General features: G+C 43.0%; 1 protein-coding gene across 4 annotated transcripts in view; it reads right to left on the bottom strand.

The window, feature by feature from the left end:
- Positions 1–26,044, bottom strand: part of ARID5B (AT-rich interaction domain 5B) — a 108,584-nt gene that overhangs the window by 67,380 nt on the left and 15,160 nt on the right. For all 4 annotated transcript variants that reach the window (XM_090144836.1, XM_090144837.1, XM_031589940.2 and 1 more), the window contains one exon: positions 1,071–1,301. In XM_090144836.1, the coding sequence (XP_090000962.1) occupies positions 1,071–1,301 (231 nt within the window). The remainder of the gene's footprint in view (positions 1–1,070; positions 1,302–26,044) is intronic.

Raw genomic sequence — 26,044 nt, 5'->3', positions numbered from 1 at the left:
ATTACAGGCACTGCTGAGCACCTTCCCTCTCGCTCTCATTATTATGGATTAAACACATTTTAAAAACTGTCTAAAAGACCATGGAGCTACCTTGCAGAGATGTATGGAGCCCACAGCAAAGGTGCAGCCCACTGCTACACAAGGAGATTTCGCTAGCATGAATCGCGGCGCACATCCATCTAGTAGTAAGGGTAATAAAAGTTGATTCTCACAGCATAGGCACTTTACTAAAGAATTACACTGGACCCATTACTAGAGCTGACCTGCGTGTGTGCAAAATATGCATTCTGACACATTTCACCAGCACAAACCCTGCACTTGGGTTGACTCAACAACACAAAGCAAAACAAAACCAAAGTGTTAGATCACCTGGCAGCTATTGGAATTGCCTCTTGCAGCCCGCTCTCCCCAAACTGTGAGGTGCTGCAGACTCTCCTGGAGTGGCAAGGTATTCTCTACACCTTTTGAATTAAGAGATCACCTCTCAGAACTGCCTCTGCACATGAAAAATCAAACTCCTAGCTGAAACTCCTGCTGAAAAAAAACATCTTTCAGGAAGGCCAGAAACACAAACTCTGTAGCTGACATTTGTTCAAGGCCCTTGGAGCAGATGCATGGTTGATGAGTGCTCTGCAGCAGCAATGGGATGCGCATGGAGTTTTCCTGTTTTGCATTTATTAGCATATAGCACCAAAAAAGGCTTTAACAAAACAACACACATTGTAAAGCTTCCGCAAGGACACAGGCCACAGGGTAATGGTTAAGGTAGATAAATTTCAAATCCAGACAAGGGATCCTTTCACTTGTACTGAGTGACTGTGCTACATACTCTATCCATGTAACATTATCTTTGATTGTGATAAACTCAGGCTGCAAATGTGAGATCAGCAGTAGCTAGAAGTCTTCAGACTCAGAGGAAAGAGCACATTTGGTACTTAAAATTTCAAACAATAAATAGCATTGATTCACTTTAAAGGAACCACATTTTCCCCTTGGAAATCGGTGGACACCTAAGAAGAAGAAAAATGTCTTTATTATGTGAAAAAGAAAATAGCTGTGAAGTGACTTACCAAACTCATCACATATACTTTCATTTTCTATAAGGGTTGGATGATCAAATGTATCCCGACAGTAGAAGATTTGGGGGTTCTTGCTTGTTACTGCAATGCCACCCAGGGCTAAAACGAACTGGTCTGTTAGTATTGAAGAAGGCTTGTCCTGAATGCGCTTTAACATGGAACGATAGCGACAGTACTGTGGGTAGCTGAGAATTAGCAGGTTTGAATCTTCATCATCCTCACCTGCAGGAAGAAGAAGAAAAAAAAGAGAATTACTCTTATTACATCAGAAAAAATATAGGACAAAGCTGTTAATCAACCAGCTCGGAAAATCCAGAGCCTAAAGTTCACTATCTTCAAGACTTATCTTTTATAACATGGTGGTTTTTGAAAGAAAGGTTAAAAATAGAAATATTTTAAACCATTTATTGGAACAGCTTCTTCTCTGGCTTCCTGTCCAGTTCTGTCATGCTTCCCCACAAGGGACTCCACCTGACTAAGGAAACCCCTCTCTGAACAAGCTGGCCAATTGCCTGAATCAAAGTGCTCACCATCCTTTGCCAACTTGGCTGCTTTGACAGAAATATTATCTGCCATTTTCACTCAGCTCTCTATACAGCCCCACTGAACTCATGTTGACACTACCTAACACCTTTTAAAAATAATAACACGTGAGCTCCAGAGAGCACAGCTACTAAGGCTCTTCTGAAGTGCCTGATACCGGCAACCATCAAAGGGCCACGGACAGGAGCAGGGCTGCTCTGACCCCCACAGTGGTGCAAAGCAGCCCAACAGGTGGAGTGAACTTTCCTCATATTAATTGCAAATGCAGCAGGACTCGATAAAAAACGTACAGAGCACAACGAGCAAATGAATTTCCGAGCAGCTCATACTGTCGAAAGGTACGCTCAAAATGTAAAGCAGTCCTGAGCACGCTTCTTTCCGTTCCCCTGAGTCTTACATGATATTGGGCATAAAGGTGGCGGATGCTGAACTATCACAATCAAGTTTCATCATATGACAACCAGCAGGAAACCTAACAGCAAAAATCCAGAGATACAAACATGAGAAATTAGTCATTTGCAGGTATGCAGCCAGTACTTAACAGCACTTCTTTTTATGCTCATTTATCTCCTCAGGTGGGGCAGCTGAACATGCCTTTCCCTGCATGCCAATGAAGACAAAGCAAGAGAGTGCAGCTTACATTTTCTGCTTACCCTGATTACTGAATAACTCTGCTACTACTTCTGATGGAGACAAAAGGTCTAATATTTAATCCCATTACTAATACTGAAATCATCTTTCTTAGCCTTAAAGTAAAAATCACTTCAGATATTGAAAGAAATGTCAGATCAGCTCTTTCCGGCTAAATACAAAGGCACAGCTCGTCTTGATTTGCGTGAGGCAATGGAAATGTTGACACACAAAAGCCTACATTTTCAGAAGTCTATGGAAGCAGATTGTCCAGAATGTCACCACTGCAGACAAATGTGACGCTGCAAAAACCTCAGCACAGCCGAGGGGCTGGGGAAGCCCTGCTTTTATGGGCACAGCACCTGAATGCAGGACTTTGAGGAGATACACTACTTGTGTACCAAAGTAAGAGTAATACATTGTGATAAACAACAGTTACGTTACTTCTCTGAGAAAGAGGAATTTCTGGCTCTAATATCTCTGTTCAGCCACAAGGATGTGGCCATGCCTCGATTTCACTAAGTGTCCCACGAGCCTCCAAAACAACGTGACAACTGCTCCTGGGATTAGGTCAGTCTCTTCTTTATTAGCAAACCCTAAAATCAGATCAGGAAAACTGTTCTAGGAATTAACAAGCACATGATCCATCCTTTAGCTCCTCTGAGAGTTTCATATATGCCTGCCTGACCGTTATTACTACTTTATACCTCCGTGTAGATAGCAGTGAGCTGAATCTGTTGATCTGACAGCGCTTTTCTCAAGCCAGGATGTGGTCAGCTTTTTAAACAGGGTGCACATAAACGTATGTTCCATCAGCCTTTGTAGTAAACCATTACTTTCTAGACAAATTTCTCTAAGACCCTGCATAGTATTGTACAACTTCCTAACCCTGCAGACCAGCATCTTAACTCAAACCCACAGCATAAATTAAAGTCATGCAATTTTTCATTGGATCACTTTTACCCATGCTTGTGCAACTCCACTTCATGATGCATTTTTTCCTCTCCTTATTCACTCACTCTAAGAATGAATAAAGACTGAATAAACTGAAGATTTGTTTAGTGAAAGACAAACAGTGCTCCTGGAACAAAGACTTTTTTTCTCAGCCACACCCACACAAGAAATGAGAAATCAAAGTAGACCAATCCCTAATAAAATGCAAGCCCAAAGAAGTATTTCTCTTCTAGCACAATCTAACACGTCATTTAGCAGTGGGCTTAGTGTATATTGCTGAATATTTTTGGTAAACATGATCAGAAGGAGTTTACTGTTAGGAGGATTGAAATGTTGATTGCATTTCATTAAAATCCAGAAAAACAATGTGATTTCTAAAAACATTTGGCTGAGGTTTTAGTGCTTTATTTCTGTGTCTCACTCTGTAGCTTCAGTAGAGAAAACAAGGTAAAAGATAATACCTACAGTATGCTGCTTGTAAGATTCCACTGAAATGACTCTAATCCTATGCTTATACCGTAATTACTTGTTTTAATAACCCCCCTCCAATGTCAATTTTTCATTTACTTATATATTTCAGAGCTGAAAACAGAGCAACTGTAATTACAGCGCGCAGTTCCGCCCCTGCGTTACAAGCACTGCCTCTATATGCACAGATGTAATCCAACAGTTCCCTTTGTGAGGGGTAAAGAGAGCCGGGATTTGGCACAGCCTGGCATTTATGTTGGATTACATGTTCTTCAAGTTGTCTTTGTAAGTAAGAGATGCATGAAATGCCAAACACAATGAATCTATGCAAGAACTGACTTTTCAAATCAGCACAACCATTTTTAATATGTAATGCAAGACAATTAAAAGCCCCGAAAGAAAAAGAGCCTGCTAAAAGCATGCATTCCTAACAAATCCATCCAGAGCCAGAACTATTTACAGAAAGAACAGAGAAATACAGAAATGTAACTCCTTTTTGTTTGCTTGTTTCGGAAACATCAGACTACAATGTTATTGCTAACCGCCATAATCTACTCCCAACATCAGCTAGTGTTTTTTTTTTTTTTCTTTAAAAAGACCTTCACACCATGATTTTATAGAGCTTGATGGAAAAACTATGCATGTTCCTTCCTGTACCTAATTACCTCAACTGCAAAATCTGCCAAGTATTTTGCCCTTTAGTTCCTTTAATCGTATTAGTGCAAATGCATTTGGATGCCAACAGAAACAAACATTTAAAGATTTTTGCTTAGAAGGCTCCAAATATGTATTCAGCTCTGTTAGGAAAGCACACACTCCGCTCCTTCCCAGAAAGCAGAGAGTTATTTCTTCAGAAGAAATATGAATTTGTGCCTCTTGTAAGACTAAATGTCTAGTTTCAACCCAATTTAAGTAAAATAATGTCAATACGAACTGCTCTCACAATGATTTATGCTACCTTCTGTTACTTTATTACATTAGACATTCCTTTCTCGAAGCTTTATACTTTTCGCCGTGCTCCTAGCAACCACATAAAGGCTGAGCAGCAACTTTACGCGCCTGGCACGGCTCCAGGCTCGACTGTTATTGATAATTATATTGAAGTTTCAATTTAATTGCTACTCTGTTGTGACATGGAATATTTTTTGTAATTAGGCATTTCCCATTTTCTGTCCATTCATTTTTTGTGTTACTGAAAACCATCTTTCTGTTCCCAGAAAAAATCAGCAGAACAATGATGCAGATAAGAGTACGTACATCTGTTACTATCATTACCAACACCGCAGCGTGAAGAAAAAAATTTAGAGGAAAAAAAAAAATTGTGAATATAATTTCTCAGAAGGTAATTTTCTTTTCAGTTTAAGTGCTCTTATTCTTCTTCCAGTTACTCAATGATTTCCTGTTCTAATTACAAGACATTATACAGAAAGTCATTTTTAAAAAGGAAATGTACTAGAGCAGGAGACTAAATAGCGTCATTCGCTTGCTATGGTTTGAAATTCCAAACTTTTGCATCTATTTTATAAACCCTCTGCTTTACCCGGTGCGATTTATTCTGCCCCAGATCTACCATCTCTTCCAAGGCAGTTAGCACAATTGTACACATCAAAGAGGAAAACACACTTGCAGTTAAACTGCAGGCGAAAGGAAAAAAAAAATCTTTTTTTTTTTTCCTCCTGACTGTAGCTGTTAAATTGGAGGCCAGCCAAGCCGAGGAGTGGAAAATATTAAAAAGTAAAAAAAAAAAAAAAAAAGAAAGAAAAAAAAAAGAAGAAAGCTCGTGATTAAAAAGCGAGAGAAGAGATACTCAGTTCTAAATCTAAATGAACAAGCCGCAAACTATTTCATAAAAACATACTGTGACGTAAATTACACATCAGCGTTGCAGTGTTGTGGTTATTTTGAGAAATGGCTTGTACTGTAAGTCAGCTGGTAAAGCCCCACCCTTAATGATTTTGTAATTCTCCATACAGCGATCAAGCAGAGCAGTCATGAAATTGCCAAGAAGGAAAACAGACTGAGCTGCAGAGAGTTTGTAATAAAAAGATAATGTACTTTTAACATAACAGAAGTAGAAGATTGGTTTTATTAACTAAAAAAACTACTTAAAAGGTCCCAGGCTTGCCATTTGTTTTGATAAATGTTAACACAGATCTTCATATGATAAGCAATGGAAGTATCAGGGGAACCAGATAAAATGGGACAATGCTTTGCTGTGTGGGTAGCAAATTGAGCAGGGGAGTTATTTGGAATGCAGAGCAAAAATGAAGGCGGCAGCAGCAGCGTGGTGTCCATCAGCCTTCCTCCTGCTCGCAGTATGAGCCGCTCTGCCGTCTTCCATTAGCTCCACTACTAAGGGGGCATCCCACAGGACACACAGATCATAATTAGTTTGCCATGCTTGTATGCATGGTGTGGCCATACCATCGCTATGCAGCAGGTAGGGAGGGAGGGACGGTGCATCTGGCTGTGTGGAGGCACTGGGATGGCAAGGGCTAGCAGTACTGAATGACGACAGCCAGGGCTCGCAAGTGGTTGCCTGCCCACTCAGAGCAGTGCTCACTGCCCCCAAAGCCGGGGTTAGGCTGGGGCTTCAGCAACACACTGGGGCACATGTGAGGGGATGCACTTCATTCCATACAGACACTTTTTATTCCATAACAGAGTTTTAGCGTACCACCAACATGCAGATCCATTCACAGTCAGACAGATCTCTTTACAACCTGTTATGTGGTAAGGCTCAGATCCTTTCACTCTCTGGAGTTACTACTGCCTTGTCATCGATGATGACTAGCTCAGTCCAGAGACTGGGCCTGCAGATCACATGACTGACATGAATGCCACCAATGCAGCTGCCCTATGCCAAAGCAATGGTTCAAATGCATGCTAGAACATCCCCTCCCAGGAGGCATGTTCACCACCAAGAAATAAAAATGCTGAGATCATCTGTGATTGAAGACTTCTGCTCTTTAGCACTTAAGACAGACCCAGTTCTCCTTCCCCCATTCCAATCCTTTGGCTATGACATCCTGCAGGATGAGCACGAGAACACAGGGAGATGAGATGAGGATCACAGAAACATAAAACCATTCAAATTTAAAAAGGCCTCTAAGATTATCTAGTCAAACCATCAATCCATTACCACCATGCCCACTAAACCACGTCTCTAAGAGCCATATCTACCCTTTTCTTCAAAGTCCTCCACCTTCCTGTGCAGCCTGTTTCAATGCATTACCATTCTCTGACAATAAATTTTTTCTCATATTCAACCTGTGCACAGCTAAAAGCAACAGCAGCAGGTTGGATGGGAGCATCTCAAGCACGCCTGTTCTACTAACATCCCAAAGGCCACAGCACAGCTTGCCAGCAGGCAGACCAAGCTTACTGCACAACCCAGTTCCCTCAAAAAATTCAAGAGCAATAGAATTAGCAGAACACTGCAAGAATACCAGAAGGAAGAAGAAACTCTGTCTTTATGACTTAAAAACCTTTAAGACAAATCTCAAAATGAGAACACCTTTGCAGATCACCCTCCAGCCTCAAACCTGCCAAATAACCCCTATAATTGCCCAGACACTGCATCTAGCTGAGAAGCAATGCCAACTGTCACCTACTTCTCTGGACACTCCTCTGAGTACTGAGGACTGTTCCCCAAAGAAATAACCTCCAAGACTGCATTACGGCAGGCTCCTTGCTTGACCACCTCAAATATCTAGTCCTCTACATAGAGGCAAGGCTAAAAGCTGCAGCAGGAATCCACCAAAAAACCACTCCCGAGTGCTCTGGCACACTGAGCTCCTCTTTCCTTGGGGATCAGGAGGACTTATCAAATGCAGCTCCTCCAAGTCACCTGTCTTTTCATTCCCACAATCCCTGTTCACTGTAGCAATGCCACTTGGTGTGCCTTGGCTGGCTAATTAGCTACAAGATCTAAAAATATTAATCTGAAAATCATATTTCTCTCATAGATAAAGACAAATACAGTAATGATTTACCCCTGTGACATGGGACTGAAAATCTGTGTTTTTGGGTTTAAAACACTCTGAGTAAATTATTGACACAACAGGGATACTGCTTTGTTAGCACGACCCACTCCGCTTGCTTTGAGAACCCCCCTCTATTTGAATGCTAATGCAATCAAGAACAAAGGCAACGTGTTGCAGGATATGGAACACAGTGATTACATTTATGTTTACCAGATAATGATGATGTTAACAAGTTGCCTGTAATTCTTACATGGACGTCTGCCTGCCTGATTTTGCTTTCATATTGATCAAAAGGCAAAAGCTATTTTGCCAATACAAAGAATACCAGAGGCAGCCTTCCTGCATGTATCAGATATTTCTTCCCTTGTAAGGAGGAGTCAGAGCTAATTCTGAGAATTTTGTGCCACTTCCCCAGCTCTCTGTTTTCTGTCACAGAGCCAGAAGAGCAGCAGTCGTTCAGAGAATTCCTAAGATTAGTGTAACATTTGAAAGAGAGGACTTACAAACCTACTGGAGATTTTAACTACTGTTCCACCCAACAGCAATGCAGTCATTAATTAAAAAAAAAAAAAGAAAAAGACAGCAACATCTCATATGTATGTAAAGCACACGACTGAAGAACATTTTACATTCAGTGATTTGGACTGGATTTGTTCTAGTCCTACTTAGTGGGGACAAAACAGGGCATGTTCATCAATGACTGACAGTAGGTCCATATAATTAAATCTTCCATAATATTTATCCCATCAAATCACTTTGAGTTTAAACCCTAAGTCTGACTTTGAAGAAGACAAAAGAAATTTAATAAAGTTTCCAGACGGATGTTCAGTGCCCTCTTCCATACCCCGATGCAATACTCAGCTCCGCATAACTGCGGCTCCTGCTCTGCACTCCCCAGGCCCTCCTGTGCCATAGGAAGCAGGTTTATGAGGTGTTTCCAGGCTCCAAAGAAGACTGACTGACAATCGTCATTTCCAGCTTTATATAACCCTTCCATCCACAGCCCTCAGACTGCTTTATGGAGATGAGTAAAAATTATTATCCCCATTACACAGGGAGAGAAACTGAGACAGAGAGAGCTTAAAGGATTTATTCCACAACATCAAGCAACTTAGAGAGCAACGGAGACAGCAAACAGCCAGCAGAAGTCCTCACTAGCAAGGATTTCTGGGTAAGGAGAGTTTTCCTAAGTTTCCTCGAAAGGGAAGCAACCATCCCAGCTTCCTGCCTCCACAGGAGCAGGGCAAGGACCAGGTGAAGCTCTGTGCTGAGGCATCTCTGCCACTGCTCCCCTCTGCCCTGCCTGCCCACCTCAGACACTCCTTCAGGCCAGCAGCATCCTGGGCTGCTGCCTGGCCAGGATCACCCACAGAGGTTCGTGGTGCTGAGCCACAGCTGAGTGCAATGACAGCAGCTGGAGCAGGAGGGGAACAGTGCCAGGGACATGGCTGAGGTCAGGGCTGGGCCCTGAGAACCTCTCTCTTCTTCATCACCCACATCTCCCTCCCTGCTTGTTCCTCAGGGCACATGAGCAGGTCAGCCCATGGCCAAACAGCCACAGACCACTATGGAGAATGACTCTGATGGTTTTACACTACCCTATTAGCTTTCTAAAGCAGGTGGAGAAGGGGGAAGGGGGAGACTGGTTATAGAAGGAAGCACATGCTGCCTGTCCTCTTGAATGTTCTGGGTTGTGTGGACCATTCAGGTTGAATGTGCATCAGCTTTAAAACAAGTATTTATCCTGGTTGTCGTGGTTACTGATAAGCAGCTTCAATTCTGCTGATAACAAAAAGGAGAAAGAATTAAAAAGGGGAGGGGAGCTCAAAACATAATTTGGTAACATGACGAAGCCAAGAAGAGGAATTAAATCACATTAAACAAGCCAACTGTACTGTAAATGGCTCTGCCTCCCTATTTGCTTTTAAATCATCGAAGAACCAAATATGGCAGCTGCTTCAGTTTTAACAAACAAACAGTAAAAATCCCTTCTAACGACGAAAGAAAATAATAATATATGTTCCTTTAGCTGCATTCAAACATAATTTAATTTTCCTGAGGTGAGATTTGCACAGGGAACAATCAGATAATAAGTGTTATCATTCTCATAGACAAAACTGAACCAGCACTTTGCAATTCAAAGTGCTATTTAATGCACCGTTTTCAGCAATCTCTGAACACCATCCAACATACCACTGTACTATGCTTCACTACTCTCATGCAAACCTGCTCCTGAAAATACTCAAGCAAGAGAGTACAACAAGTACAAGTACTGCACTGCCGCTATGGCTGCAGCTCTACACTCCCTGAAGAGTTCTCATGAGCAAGTTTACAACCAGGGACTTCTCCTACACCTTCTCTTCATCTTTTCTATGACAGCTATGATTATGTGTCCTGGTCTTCTTTCTTGTGAAGCACAGCATTGTGCAGGGAAAACACTGTGGACAGAAAAACTCTACACTTGCAGAGAAATGGGCAACTGGAGCTACTGGCAAAAGATGCACCCACTGTTTTACAGGGATGATAATTAACCACTGGAACAACAAAACAAAGGCAGTAACAGGTTCCCTAAGCCAGCACTCAAGAAAGAATATTTTTCTCTGACGATACTTTCCAGACTGATGATTTCTAAACTTGTGTTCTGTTCCTTGCCTTCTGTGCTGAGGAAGTGAAGAGGTCCACAGCAGATCCATCCTTGCTTGGAAAATGCTAAGGAATGTAAAATTGAAAGACATGGGAATCCACTGAGAGTTAAGCTAAGTTCCTGGGCTTAGTATCAGAGTAACGGGTCTCCTGTCATCTCCTCTCTCCTCCTTCACGCACCATTCACACAGAAATGAGAGAAGTGCACGACACAGCCCACCTCCTATGGGACTGTCACACCACCCCTTCCACGGGCAGAATCCATCGCCTTCATTTTCCATTGCCTCCAAATGCACAGGTCAAAAGCCTTATCTCCATGTTCCACACAGCGCCTTCCACCATCATCCTCCAAACTCAGAAGAGCTCTGCCCTTCTCAGAACAGCAGCGGCAGACTGCTGGTCCCAGGGCCATGACACACGGGGCGGAGGGCGGAACAGGTCCGGTGATTTAAAGAGTGCAGCTCTGCTTCTGACATTTATGCCCTCTTTGAAACCCTTAATGAAGTAACAACCCCGTTAATTCTTGCCGGGTATTTAGTACACATAAAAACTGCATTATCTACTATTTACCATGTACTACACACAAGTGGTATCTGGCTCCATATAAAAATAACAAGCTCACTGTAACCCTCCGCTCCCTAACCATACTGCTGATTTCTTTGACACATGGAGAAGTGAGAATAATTACATTTTACTGACTGAGTCTCATTACACTGATTTAAGTAAGATTTCCAAAGCTGCAAAAATGTGCTTTCCAATTTCGTTTGTTTCTAGCAATTCCCTCCGAAGACAGTTAGTAAAACCCTCAGAAATCATCATCAATATGGACAAAAATTGTACCCTTCTCATGTGGACATTTGACAGAGGGATAATAGGGTCTAGAAACACCACAGTCAGACGTTTCTTTTCTATTTAATGTTTCCTTCTGTGCCAAACATAATATAACAGACAAGTGTTAGAGAGACATGCAGGGGGGAGCCTGAATAGCGAGCTTTAAAAGAGGTCTTTAATAGAGAAGCAGTATGCTTAGTCTTCGACAACATTCAATGGCAATTTATTTGCAGCCATTTTCTCACGTAACCTTTCACACTGGAGCAGGTAAGATAGAGCACAAGACAATTTGTCAACTGCCAGATATGAACAAAAGAAACCATTTTTAATAAGCTTCAGCAGCCCCTTGTATTTGTTTTGCAACATGTTAATAACTTTTTTGGAAGTCAATCAAAGGCAGGAAGAGCAAAAGAAGTCAAGCTGGGAAACAAAAAAACATAGTTAAAGAATTTTACAGATAAACTTAAGTTATCATCTGCGGTGTAATGATGCTTAAACCCGAGAGCGGCACAGAATTTGAATTAGCATGCTGCTGTTTCTTAGAAAAAAGCACGCTGTGGTTACAGAAAATGCTACCTCCATGTATTTTTTCCAAGAATTCACAGTCCTTTTTCTCATCACAATGCAGTATGTACCTGTTATCAAGATAACCTCACTGCCACGCAACCAGGGCAGATCAGCACAAGGGTCAGCGTTGAGAAAGGCTGGTGGGGAGCTGCCCAGCTCCTGGCCGCTGACATAGCTCCTCAGCACCTCGCACAGCCTCACCTCCCACCTCAGTGCCTACTGACATCGGGCCAAAAAGGTCTCCACAAGACTCAACAGCCGTCGTCGGACCAAACGCTCCTAACAACTCGCAGTCCTATTTCTGAGGGGAACACCTTCTGGTGCTGAGAAGTCAGAGCACCCAAGCAGGGAGCTATCGAAATCCCAACACCATAAAGCTGCAAAATCTGATGAAGTGTTAAGTAATTTCATTAATGTTATTAAAACATAGAAAATTCCCTTGGAAAATTTCACACAGGTTTTCCCGTCTCCTTGCACATTACTCATGGCCTGAGAGACGTGTGAGGAGCAAACAGAGAGAAATTAAGGTTTTCTCAAGTCAACTTGGATGGAGTCCTAGTCTCACTGGAAGAAAGAGCGGGCTTGTGGGCTTCAGTGGGAAGAGGGCTGGGCCCTTTGAACTAGGCTATTAAGGCATCTGGAAGAGAGGTAGAAAAGTTTATGGTGAGAGAAGATGCACTCGAGAACAAAAGGAGCTGCCGGTCAGATGAGCACCCTCCTCGCTCGGTGGAGGAAAGGCTACCAGCCGTCAGTAGACACACACCTGCATGGTTTGATGCCCCAGCCCCAGATTTTCATTATAAGGACTTTGCACAGGAGTTGCTATCTAGTAGTGGAGAGAAGGAACAGACAAAGAGAAGCATTTGCTCCTCAAGAAAGTGGAACAGCCTCCTGAACAAGTAAGGCTGCCTGCAATGTGAACCTGCCAGCCCAGCCCAGCCCAGCCCGTGCTCCTCCTGGGAACTAGCACTGCACCTCTCTTCCTCTCCTGCAGGTCCAGGAAGCAGCTCCTGGTGAGAGAGAGAAGCCACGCTACCTGAATTATCTGAAGAGGCCTCAGGTGGAGGCAGGGTGAGAAAGGATTTCAGGACAAGTTATGCCTATGAGCTGAGTAGAACAAGTAAGTATCCTCCCACTCCTTTCTCTAGGCAGACTCTTTCCAAGTTTTCAGCGAGAGCAGAAGTCTCCAGTGAATCTGCCCAGGAAGGGCCCGCACAGGGCTGCCAACGTTCCCAAAAGCACCAGTGGCTCATGCTCTGCTCCCGACGGGCTCTGGTCCGACACCCAGCAGAGATGAAGGCTCGAAGTAGGAAACAATCCCAACATACTATCTGCTAGTCTGGAGCGTGCTCTAATAATAGATAGCACTGTCTGTTTCAAAGCTCTTAATGGACGCTAATTAGTCCTCAGGGCATTCCTATGAGGCAGGTAGATAGATAAGTATTATTTCTTCTGTTTTACATATGAAATAACCTCCCTAGAGATGTTCTGACTTGCTTAAGGCCACCGAATGAGTCACAGAGCTTCAGTCTCGGCAGGCCTGGCTCCCAGACCTGGGCTCGGACCGCTCACCGGTGCTCCTTCACCGATGCAAGGGCAAAATCTTCACTTCTAATGTGGGCTGAGAGGGGAAGGAACATCAGAGAGGGGTGGCAGCCTGGGAGAAACACTCTCTGGGAAGGGAGCTTCCAGAAGAATGATGAAACAGAGCCTGGTATCTACTGAGTGCCAGACATCAAATCTAGGGCAAGGCGAGATGAAAAACACTTTGATACGAAAACGTAGGAGTTTTTGCTACATACTCCATTCAAGCACTGCGGGCTGTTTATTGTGACTTGTGACTACCACTAATGTCAGATAAATGGTTTTAGGTTCTTAATTTCTAGCGTAGCCATGAGTTAACACAGACAGAGCTCCACAGGATGTGTACAGGTAAGTCTTTGAAAAAAGGAACGCACAGTGTCAGCACCCACAGCAGTCACTCATCACTTCAGCTTAAAAAAAAAAGAAAACCTTAATTTTTGCTTCCACGGTGCTCAAGGACCAATCTCCAGCAACTATCGGCTATGCAAAACATTACTAATTTACCAGAGGGAAAAAAATTATTTATGCGGTACATTATCAATCTTAAATGGTGATGTTTAAGCACCAGGCTGATGAACTACATGCAGTATAACGCAGCTGCTTTGCATTTTGATTCCTTTATTTATAGACCACGGCAAATTAATAACTCAAAAATGTTGTTCCAGGCAAAGTAATGGACACACAATAAAACTATTCATTTCCTCAAAGGTCACTCTAGGAGAAGCATACATTGTTTAGAAGCCTACCAACAACTCTATTGTTCTGAAGAAAAGTGAAAATACATAATAAGCAGTTAGTGCACATATCTGCATTGGAGACCCTAGGCTAATTTAAAGTGCAATCTTAAGGCAATCAATCATACTCTAAAATTACTTCATTTTCCAAACTGTTTACACTTTTTAAGTTACAAATCCACTTTCTGCTATTTCAACTCACGATTTACAGCTCCAGATTTAGCCTGCCTTGGCTTGCTGCCAAGCGCTAGTCATGAGGGAGCTAATGATCTGAACAGATCAGTGTTTTATAATGGAGAAAAGCGCATGTAAATTTCCAGTATGTCTGCAAGTAATCAAGGCATGCTGACTATAAATGAGGCGGCCTGAAATTTATTTTAGGAGAAATATCTTAAAGCCGCACTTTTTATCCGGGCCAAGAAAGAAACAAAAGAAAATCTCTTTTTAAAAGGTACTCCGAGATTATTCAAAATTATTCTAAATGAAACTGCTACACAAACAATATGTTAAAGAACAGTACAATAGCTAATTTCCTTTAGTGTTTCTATCTTGGCCAGATCGTATCCTTATCACGGCAAGCTGGAACATTAAACTCTCTACTTCATGGAATCAAAACACAAGAGTGCTTCATATTACATTATAGAAAAATGAGCCGTTCCCTACAAACAAGGTCAGATTTCTGGAATGCCAAAGGTCTACATTCAAACAGAGCCGGGAGGAGGGGAGGCTCTGCCCACTCCGCTCTCTGCAAAGCAGTGGGAAATGAGACCCAGCAATCTAAATGCGTTTTAATAGCCAAAATGCTAGAAAGAGAACAAGAAGTCTCTCGGGAGACGATACTTACATTAAGCATGATCTTTATTGTTTCATTACAGCGGCATAGCCAAATAATGACTTTGTGTTACTGTACAAATAATGCCGGATCCTCATTTTCTAGCGGAAATAATTACTCTATTCTATCATATTCTGTTTACCATCAGCTACACGCACGCTCCCCCTTGTAGGCACAGCGCTGTGGTAGCTTTGGGGCCAGAATGAGAAAAGTTTTAGGCTTTTCCAAGTCTTTAAAGGCTGTACCAAGGAGGCATATTCTGACCCAAAAGCAGCTTTAAGAATGGAGCTATAAATATTCTTGTATTGTACTTCGTGAAATTCAATCCATCATGATGGATATTTCGGTTATAACATTATTACATGCCTAAACTCAATTGTATAATTGCATAGGGCCAGAAACAATAAGCTGGCATCGCTTTGTTACAGCATACTACAGCTTTAAAATACCTGTAATCATAAATCAACGTAATTATTTGAAGTACTGTCATGAAGCAGAGCAAAAAAAGAAAAATTAAAATAAACTAGCTGGTAGAGACTCTCACTGCACTTTCTAGAGATCAGAGAGCTTTGGTGGCCTTAGCTCTCGCCACCACTCCAGCCAAGCAAGCCTTTCTCTCCACACAGCCTGGACAGGCACCCAAAGCAGCTCGCTGCCCCACAGCCTTCCCACAGCAGCCACAGCATCGAGGCAGACTGCGCCCTGGTTCTTCGACAGGCAAAATCCCTGAAGTGGGCTGCGGCCCTTCTTCCCTCTCAGTACCTCGCATTACACAAGGGCTCTCCAAATCTCATCCCTGCCCCCCTGCCAGCCATGCCGAATTTCAGGCTCACTGGAGGCACTGGGCTACAGCATGACTGAAGTTAATATTAAAACATGGATTCCTCCCACAGCTTCACTGAAAAACAACATCGAATTCACAGGGACGGAGATCTCCATAATCTTTCCTGTTCTGTTCTTCTTGCTGCTTTTAAATCTCTCGCTCCCTTTATTTTTCTTGTGATCTCCACAGATCTCAAACACTGTACTCTGTTGCTTTTGATACTTATGTGAAGAACACACAGTCTTTCACAAAGATGCTCCCTTGGCCAAACGCTTTCTGACTAGCAGAGCTCAGCAACACACACGCCTGTTGTATATACACACCTACTCACAGTTCCATCACAGACAACTAAGCACACACAGTAAATATGACACAGTGACTGGAAGGTGATTAAAAACCTCACTTTCTCAAATACTCAGCTTTCACTCTCACACGCTGGGACATCATGAATTGGAAACACAACTGAAAATAGGTAAGATCTGAATTTCCAAAGTAAGCAGAAGAAAACCCCGTTTTCTTTAAATACACTACAAGAAGTAAAAAAGAGTGAACAAAAGATCTAGGGGCAGGGGGTAAAACAACTCATAACCTCAGGAAAAACTTCTAAAAGAAAAACAAATGTAACTAAAAAGGAGATATATAAATAAGGGATACGAACAATTTTTGAAAACAAAAAAACATTTGATATCATCAGAGCCGGTGTCACAGAGTGGCTATTAAGCAGCATAAACATTCATTTTCAGTCCCACTGAGTCACCCAGAAAAGCTGGCTCTCTAAAAATGAGGCCGATGGAGTCTGAGATCCAGCCCTACTTTCCTGTACTCCAGCTTGGAATCGTTGTACAGTTACAATGCAGAATGTCAGAATACGGTAAACAAAACTGAAAAAGGGAAAGAAAACAATTTTTTTCCCTACAAGTCAGGTTCAGTGCTTTTGCCTATTAAAGTAACCAAATATGTTTCTCTCTGAAATCAAAGCCAAAAGGCAGCATGCCAGACACAGTTAACAGATAAATCAATGTTCCCGAAGGGCGGGCTTTTTTGTTTTGGGGGCTTTCTGCCTGACAACAATCTTGTGGCAAGCAAACAGAACACCCACTGCACATCTTGTCAATCTACTCACATGAAACAGGAAAGGAAAAGTGAATACTTTCGAAGATCTACTCGCTGTTTGGAAAAACTTCATGTTCTAACCTCTCCGTCAAAGGTCACGGTTTTCGTAACTACAAAGTCTGCAGCCATTGTGAAGCCTTCGACATATAATGTGTAATTGCAGTTAATTTATCACTAAGGTTATTGTATATTAGCTGGGGAGTTTGTAAACAAGAATGAATCACAGGTTTCATTTTTGTGTCCCTTACAAACTGGAAGACCTAACAGTTTCCTGTTCCAACATTCAAAATAGTATTGCTTCTATAAACCCACTCCAGTCTCCTTGCCAGCAGTTTCCATTTAATTAAACTGACAGCAAAACAGGGCCCTTACTAATGTGTTCCAGACCAGTTTTCCTTCAATGTAAATTCTCAGGCATGAAATTACATCTGAAACAGACACAATAATCCCTCTATATCTTAGTCAGAAGTTTAATCTATACTAAAATAACATTTTCTTTGTCTATATTGAAGTCTGCTTTAGAATTCAGTGATCTTTTCTTCTTTTCTCAGTTGAAGTTCAGGGAATTATTTAACTTCCATTCACCTTACAGTCAATTCAGAATTTTCTTCTGACCTGCAATTTATACATTCATTGTTGGTTTCTAGGCCACGGGTGGCAAATGATCTCGTGTGCAAGAAACCAGACTCAGGTCAGGCTTCAAACTTTCACTTTCTGGGAGTGCAACAGGCTGGTGGCATGAGAAAACCAGTCTGCAGCTGCTTGAAGCCAGCTAACTTCTGTGAGCTAGCAACCTGATCTTTCACACAAATCCTTGAGTCAACTAGCTGTAAAGAAGGAAACTGATGAGATTTGTATGTACCTTCAATAAAATGAAGGTGGGGTTTCTTGTTTGTTTAATGGCCCATAACATTTTCCTGGTCTAGTCAGTCCTGTCAGTGCAACACTGATGCACAGATACCCATGGCACCCAAGAAAAAGGGAACATGCACAGGAGCAGTTGTTTATCTCCTGGGAACTACGGGGTTTGTGGTCATCAGCTCAATGAACTGCAGCACACATTTATGCCAGACCTAAGTGAGATGGGGATCTCCGAGATACACAGAGCATTTCACTCCTGGCCCACGTGCTGCCTTTTCCTGTGCTGGTACCAGGACAGCCTGGGGACACCACAGCCACCAGCAATTCAAGCCTGAAATAGCAGAAGGCTTTGAGAACCTGGGACGGATGTGTCCAGAGTAAAGTCTGGAAAAGCTGCAGTTAGCAGAAGGGCAAATAATTGTTCTTTACTTGATGAAGGCAGCATGTGTCACAGCAGGGACCTCACTGTGACTGCCAAGCCACACCTTTTCACTTGATAGGACAGAGAAGCTTTATCTCTGTCAGTTACATGGTGATTGCAAAAACACTCTCCAGGCTTGCCGCCTGACCTTGCAGCCAAGTCCATGCTATGATACTGAGAGAAGCTGCTCTGCCTTGCTGCTCTGTGGGCTTCTGCTACAGGACCTTGAGCCAAGCCCTGCTGCTGCAGGTCTCTAAGCTCAATGGGAATAGTACAGCATTCAGCCAGTAACACCTAAAGCCACATCAGGACAGACACACTGTGGCAGGATGGCTGAGGTTCAAATGGCCTAGCAGTCATTGTCATCTCAACTTTTTGACCTTGGAAAGGATTTTAGCAATTACGTTCCTTCTGATGCCAACTACGCTTTCCAAAGGTAGGTAGGAACACCGATCTAAAAGGGCCTGAAGTCATCGCAAACACAGATCTGGAGTGAAGTTTTTTAGCACCACCAAGTTTTGCCAACAAGCTGTATAGATGAGCTCATATACAGGTACAGAAGCACTCTTTTTCTGGCCTTGTTCTACCTGTGATACTCAGCACAACGTGTGCTCAGGACTTCATTTCCCAACAACTTGAAATACAACGGAAATACGATGACCATATGAAGCACAAGCAACAAAATCACTGTTAAGATGAGAGAAAACTAAACCATGTTTTTTTCCAAGTCTTCTACTTGCCCAATGAAAACTTTGCAAAATCTCTGTCACATTCCCAACAAAAAATACTTTCTGCCAAAAAAGCGCTCCATAATTTTAAGTAAGAAATTTGTCATGTACCCAGTATTTGTGAATGACGCTTTTGGACTCAAAATGTTTTCGGAGCCCTAACAATATAATTTCTACGTACTGTTGTCACAGTCTTGTGCAGTGGAAGACAATGGCTAGTCATTAGCTTGATTAGAAATCCTCCTAGCAGCTGCTGTTCTTCCCTTTCCTTGAGGGTCCCTCCTTCCAGAGACAACACTCACCAAGCATTCTCCAGATAAAAAGCAGGTAAACCACTTGTAACTGCTAGGCTGACTTTGCAAGGTGACGAGGGGCAGAGTAGCAGCTTTTCTTCATCTTGTGCTTCCCCAGGCTGACAGAGGAAGCCATGAGATACTGATGTGTACAAACACCCTGCTCAGTTGGCCAGAAATGAGGAAAAGACTTTTCATATTCATTTATATGTATTTGTGAATGTGTGATCAGTTAAAAAACTGCCAATGAGGCAGAGGAACAACCACTACCTTTTCTGCCACAACAGATGAAAAATGCTCCTACTCCATTTGTGCCAATATGATGGACTTATGTTATCAAACACACAAATTCTTGTCCATGCTCTCTCTTTTCTCCTGCAGTCCCCGCCTCCAAAATAGCGGGGACGAAATTGGCCTCATTTCCTGTAAATTTCATTTAGACCCAAATGTTCTTAAGTATGTTGTCAGGGAATATATTTTAAGGCTGTTACGTTCACATCTGATCTCCTACCCTATGCTTTTAAGATATTAAATAGGCTTTACCCAATAAATCACATGCTGCGTGCCTTGGAATTGCATGGCATCTGAAATCACTGAAGGCAAAATCCTGGGCCATTCAGTCACTGCACACAAGCCAGAGGGCCCAGTTCTAAACACACTAAGGCAAAACTGAGCGCACGACCTTCCCCACGCTGCCCCCGGCGGTGCTCCCCCCAGCTCTCCACGCTGCCTCACCTCTTCCTGTCCCCCACGGAGCCACAGCTGGAGACCACAATGGAGCACTGCCTCAGCACCAAGCTTCTCATGTGTCCCCCAGCCAGCCTGAAACCTGCAGAAAATGGCACTGACTGCCCCAGCACTGAGTGGGATGATGATCCCAGCAGCTCTATTCCTGTTGAGGAATATAATAGCTGGGTAGGAGAAACAAAGCAACTCTCTGTCCCAAAAATACTCATGAGGATACACACCGTCCTGCCACTCACGCTGCTAGAAGTTTTCCTACTGAGCATCACAGCAGCAAGCACAAGCCCAAGGTACAGCCCTGAAAAATTATGCCTAAAAAAAGAAGCGCTCCTTCAACTCTTCATGGAATCTTATCACAGAATCATAGAACGGCCTGGATTGAAAAGGACCACAAAGATCATCTAGTTTCAACCACCCTGCCAACCACTACCAGGCAGCCCAGAGCTCTTCTCTACCTGAGCTGGAAGGCTTCCCTCCACAACCAGGCAGAGGGCAGGGAGGCAGCTGGCAGCAGGACTCCAGGGGCTGAGCTTTGCTGCTTGAGCAGCCCAGCCCACTGCACCACCAGGAGCCTGCCTGGCACATAGCACAGGACCCCATGTTTCATGTTTTGCAATAGCACAGAGACAACAAAGAAAACACATTTGAGAAACACTGTGGGAAATGCGCCAGTGTTTTAATGAACGCTCCCTTTGGAAATGAAGCCTTTTTTAGCCAAACCACTATGATTTTGTTTTAGTGACTCATACAAATGGATTCTGGATAAGGTTTAAAAATGGGATATTTTCTCTTCTGCTTCTAGGTCCACCTCAAGACACGTGAATGAAAATATAGCAGCAGGAATATTAGGCTGGACTTACACTCACTAACAGACACTAAATAAGGATCTACTAAATTTGTAAAGCTTAGCTGAAGTTTCAAATATATAATTCTGAAAATACAATTCCTCCTGAAGTCAGGCTGGGCACAGGTCATAAAACTATAAAAAGATACTTTGTCCCTATAGACTGTGAGAAGCTAATCATTAGCCACCCGTTTATAGTGTTTACCTGTTTATTTCGTTATTTTAATATATTTCCGTTGTAAGAGCCCACTCCTTATTTCTACCATGTGGGGAAAAAAAAAAAAAGAGCCACTGCTTCCAGGCAAAATATTTTTAAAGACAAAGACATTTGCCAGATTAAAACCAAACATAAAAACAAAGTGCACATAAATTTCTGTTTGACTACTGTTGGGCATCTGAAATGGCACACGTTTTCTTTGGAAATATTTCTTCCACTTTTTGATACAAATGATGGTAAAATATGTACCCGGCAGCAAAGTGAGGGAACTAAATTTAAAATGCATTTTCAGACCACTCTTTCATTTTTGCTGTTTTTTTTTTTTTAACTTTCTTTTTCCAGGGCGAGGGAGGAGGGGGGAACTCATACTGCTGTACTGAAGTACTGTAAGTTCTTTTGCCTTTTAACAGAAATATGTAAACAAGGTGTATGACTGTAGGGTAATGTTCTAGTCACAAAGCATTCAAGAGCCAGAGTGAAGCTATTTAAAGAATGGAGTATTCAATTCCTGAGGCCAGATGCTAGTATAAATATGAAACTATGTTCACACTGCAGATTAAATTATTTTTAGTTTCTCCATTTCAACTGCCAAAATTATTTGGTTGCATTTTGCTTCGGTTTTTTACGCTATACCACAGAACTTATGGGGCCACTTTTGTAAGTTTCTGAACAAGGGATTAAGAACACAAGCACACAAGGACTTTTTCAGCTATTTTCTCCATGCAACCAAACTGGAAGTGTATACTGACATATATTGGGTCACTTGGGGAGTAAGAAAATTAAAAAATGGAGCTGAAACATTTGAGATTCTTGATGTAGACTTTTATAGCACCTTATCATTTAATTTTCATCCCATAAAGCTTTTAATCTGGAAATACTCTGTGTGAAAGAAAAGTGGAAACTGTGGTTTTAAAGTAATTGAAGAGAAAAACATGCATAAAGACAGCATTACACACTGTCTACTGGGTTTGCCAAGAGAGCTCACCAGATACTGCTAAGAATAAGAAGTTGAAGTCATCAGTAATTAACTAAAACCCAAATAATCAATAATCCCATGACCCTGCCACAGCAAGAACATGCTGAGTCCAAGAAGGACAGACAAGGCAATGAACCAGGGGTGCTGGAAGTGCATACAGGCTCAGTGAGTAGCTGGGTGAGACCTACTGTTGACACATGCCACAGCCTACACATCACCTTCGAGGCTGACAAGGAATCCATCCTGCTGATGACCACCACACTGTTGTCATGTTTTTGGTCCTGTGATTATCTTTGCTTTCCTTCACCAGCTGGCAAGAGTGGGAAGCCCAGGCTGCATCCCCCAGGTCCTGACCCATCTGCGGCGTCAGGGAGATTAGCACACCAAGACACAGAATGCAGAGCAGAAACTGTGCTGAGGGACATCAGCTGAGTCCCTGCCCACTGCAAGGAGCACCACAGCACAAGGAAGGTCTAGATGCAAGGCCAGAAGCATCAGTCTGCACAAAGGATGAGCAGAAACCATAGCTTGGTCAGTAGAGAGACCTCCTGCAATACTAAGGAATGTGGAATTACTGAGCAGACTTGCTTTGCCCTACGTTGAACATGCATATTTTGCTGATGACTTACCAGAAGGCTGAGGCCAGCAACACAACACAGCTGGCTGGAGGAAGGGTCCTGTGGAACAGGGCTGCAGCCCATCTAATATCGGGATGTGTGAGCAGACACTAAGTACCTGTGGAGGCCCTGTCACCGCCCTGGCTCAGGAAGGCAGGGGACACCGGGCTTCATTACAAACAGGCGACACGGGACATGCTGAAAGCTGAACATGCTCTTGGCGTACTGTGACAGGACTGGGCCCCAGTTCCTAATTAACTGCTCTTATCAGCCCCAGATCTGGCATCAGAACAGCAAAGCCTCTTTTCCACAGACAGGCTGACTGTCCCAGCCTTCCTGGGCATTTACAGCATACTTTTAAAATATATGAGCCTACACTTTAAAGAAACGTGGGACCGGAACATCTGGGCTTCGGTTGTTTCATTTCTCAGTAATAAAAAGCGGAAAAATGATGCAGCTGTGTCTAAAGTGTTTGGAAACACACTGGCTACCTTGTCATACTTTACCTATTTCCCTTCATCAGTCTCATTCACAGGACAAGAACGGGACGTGAGGGACCTGGAGGAAGACGAGAGGGAATGTTTCCCACTTCTTTTTTTTAATTTTCAATCTGTTATAGGATCCTTGAATTGTACAACACAGAGGGATCCATTCCACTCGTGGCACACATGCGTAACTCCTCCTGGCACTAATGGGAATGGCAAACACGCTGCGAGAGAAGGATCGCTCCCTAAAACTGCAGGAGTGTGAACAAGGCTGTAAATACATCTCAAGGTTCTGGTAACATTAGAAACCAGACTAGTATCTTTCTCATGCCTTATTATGATATCACCAAATCCCCTCCATGTATTTATAGCCCTGTAATTCAAAATTATTCCAGGTCCATAAATGTTTTTGGCAACTGAATGTAGAACTGACGCTATTATTTCACATATTATGGTACTGTCCGTGAATGTTAAATTTATTTCAGCGGAGGCTCCTGGAGTTCATTCATCAGATATTTTACGCCACTGTTCTTTTAATGATTCATTTATCCTTAGTAATATTTGTATTCTGAAGAGTGGCGTCTCCAGCCGACAGCACAATGCTCTGCTGAATTATCTTCTTCTCTCACAGCATAACAAAGTGGAGCACAGTCAAATTGAAGATGGCCTTTAGTACACTGTCAGAACAATACTGCTTACCGAGCATATCCAGACACATTTCTCAAACCACATGTAATGCTCTGGCTGCCAACATGCTCATAAAGTCATTAACCAGCATCTTAAAATGAGGGTGTGATACATATATTTAAATGTTTAGGAAAATCAAATGTGTGCTCTGCTAGAAGCTTATTTTGAAATTCAGCTTCCACATCTATCAATTATGCAGCAGTGTGCATATGGAAAAATTCACCTTGATTTTTCACAGGCTGCTAAAATATACTCCTGCTAAAATAATACATTATCTATCACTAACAGAAGCTTCTTTATAGTGTTAAGTATTTGTCCTTCACAATGTAACAGAGAAAGAAAGACCCAAGCTCAAGGTTTACAGCACCGATGATTCGTTTTTACAAGCAAATTATGATTAGCAATAAAATTAAGGAGGAACTTATTTCACATGGTACAGATTGTACGGAACGAAGTAAACAAAGGTGATGCCGCAATGCTTTCCCATGTAAAACCTACCCAGTTACACGTTTTCTAAACACCAGCTTTCTCTGCCGCCCGTGCCCACAAAGTGCACTCCTGTTAACACACATACTGGGCTTAACCCTTTCCAGCCCAGGAACACTCAGCTATCAGTGGCCTCACCCACACGCACTGCCATGCCAGCAAAGGCAAGCAGGAACCAACTTAACCACAAGCACTATGCAGTCACAGTACTGACACTTCAAAGTCTTCAAACTGGGTTTAAGCCAGAGGTGCCCTCTTCCTCTATGTAAAAAGGAGTTGAATAAAGCCTGGCTGTCCTCTCTCTCCCAGCACAGGATGGCCTTCCAGCACTGCTGGGTGTAGCAATGCCTGTGGAAGGGCCAGAGCATCTCAGCACGGCAGCATGGGCAGCAAGGCAAGTACTTCAGGGTGGGGTGAGGACAGCTTCCCTCAATGAATGGGGTGCACAAAGTCAAGGAAAACATGAGGCTTCACTTCCCTGGCTATGGCACAGCAGACTACAGCCCAAGAGAAGAGCCAGGAGGGAAGAAGAGGATGTCCTCCGATCCACATGACCATATCAAAGCACTCTGTAGGTGTCAGACCAGCAGTCTAACCAGCAGACATGGCACCAGGAGGAGAGCGCCAATCACCTCTCTCCATGGCACTGGGCACAGCACACGTGGGGACGTGAACAATGCAAGTCCCAAACTGAGGCCCTCTGGGATCCAGAAACAATATGGGCAGGAACGGAAGTCAGAGAGAAGGCTGGGGAGGAAAACGGCATCCTCCAAAATCAAAAGTGGGAAAAAAAAAAAAAAAGAAAAAAGAAGACAGACTCTGAGATACAGTCAGATGCAAAGCATGGCAGCGCTGCACTGAGAGGCACACGTTTCCAGTTACTGGAACAAAACCTTATGGTCAGTAAGAATTAAATGCAAGATCCAACAGTGACTAGAAGGGAAAAAATCCTGGAGAGCAGACACATGTGGGTTATTACACAGCCTGGCAAGGTCAATCTCGGTGCTAAAAACAGACAAAAATAAAAAAAAGCTGTCAAACATTTTTAAAGGGACACTGTCCCATAATGGCTGCCTTTACACTGCCTGTGAACGGCCTTTTATTTTTTATCTACTTATTCTGCAGTTCTGTAGGCCTCTGCTGTTCCATGGAGAAGCTGCACCAAGCCCTTATTAATGGGGCAAACTGCTGCATCTTCAGCCTCAGCAGAATGCGGGGCAATTCCTCCAGCTTTGCAAGGCACCGAAATTTAACTCTTCCCCCACTGCTGTCCCACAGCAGCAATTTCTTCCATCCCACTTCCAAACCAAAGTGCAGTTGCAGATGGCTGTGCTCCACAATACTGACAAAATGCCCTGTCATTGCAGTACATCGCTGAAAATGCTGACACAGTGACAGCCACTATCAGCACAGCCCGATAACTGTGTCAGCCTGCTCCTGCTGCAGGAAGCGTGGGGTGAGGGCTGCCGTTTGGGGGCTACACGGAGAAACGTTACATGGGATTCTACTTTTTCTCGGCACAACTTCTGCATTTCATAGACCAAAACACCCGCCTCCTCCACTCCCAGCTGCCCCCAGCCCCCTTTCATAGCAGCTCAAAGATCTGAAAAGAAATCCAAATTTTTATCTCATTGAGAAAGCACACTTGGAGTTTGAAATACATGAAGCTAGAATTCCTTTCAAGAGCCACAAGTGGATGAGGTTCAACACAAGCCAGTGGCAAAAGAAAAGCTTCCATAGCCAGCACCATGTATTGAAATGTTCATGATACCCTCATACACTTCCCCTGTAACGAAGCAGGGTACCCCCAGAGGAAGAAGGAATGAACAGCACTTATATCATCTCAGTGTCCTGCAGCCACAGGGGGACCAGAAAGCTCAGAAAGGCCCCAGGGACCC

The sequence above is a fragment of the Phasianus colchicus genome, chromosome 8 (genome assembly GCF_987193195.1).
Source record: "Phasianus colchicus chromosome 8, bPhaCol1.hap1.1, whole genome shotgun sequence".
Taxonomy (NCBI): domain Eukaryota; kingdom Metazoa; phylum Chordata; class Aves; order Galliformes; family Phasianidae; genus Phasianus; species Phasianus colchicus.
Note: the sequence above shows the minus strand (reverse complement) of the source record. Positions and strands in the feature narration are given on the sequence as shown.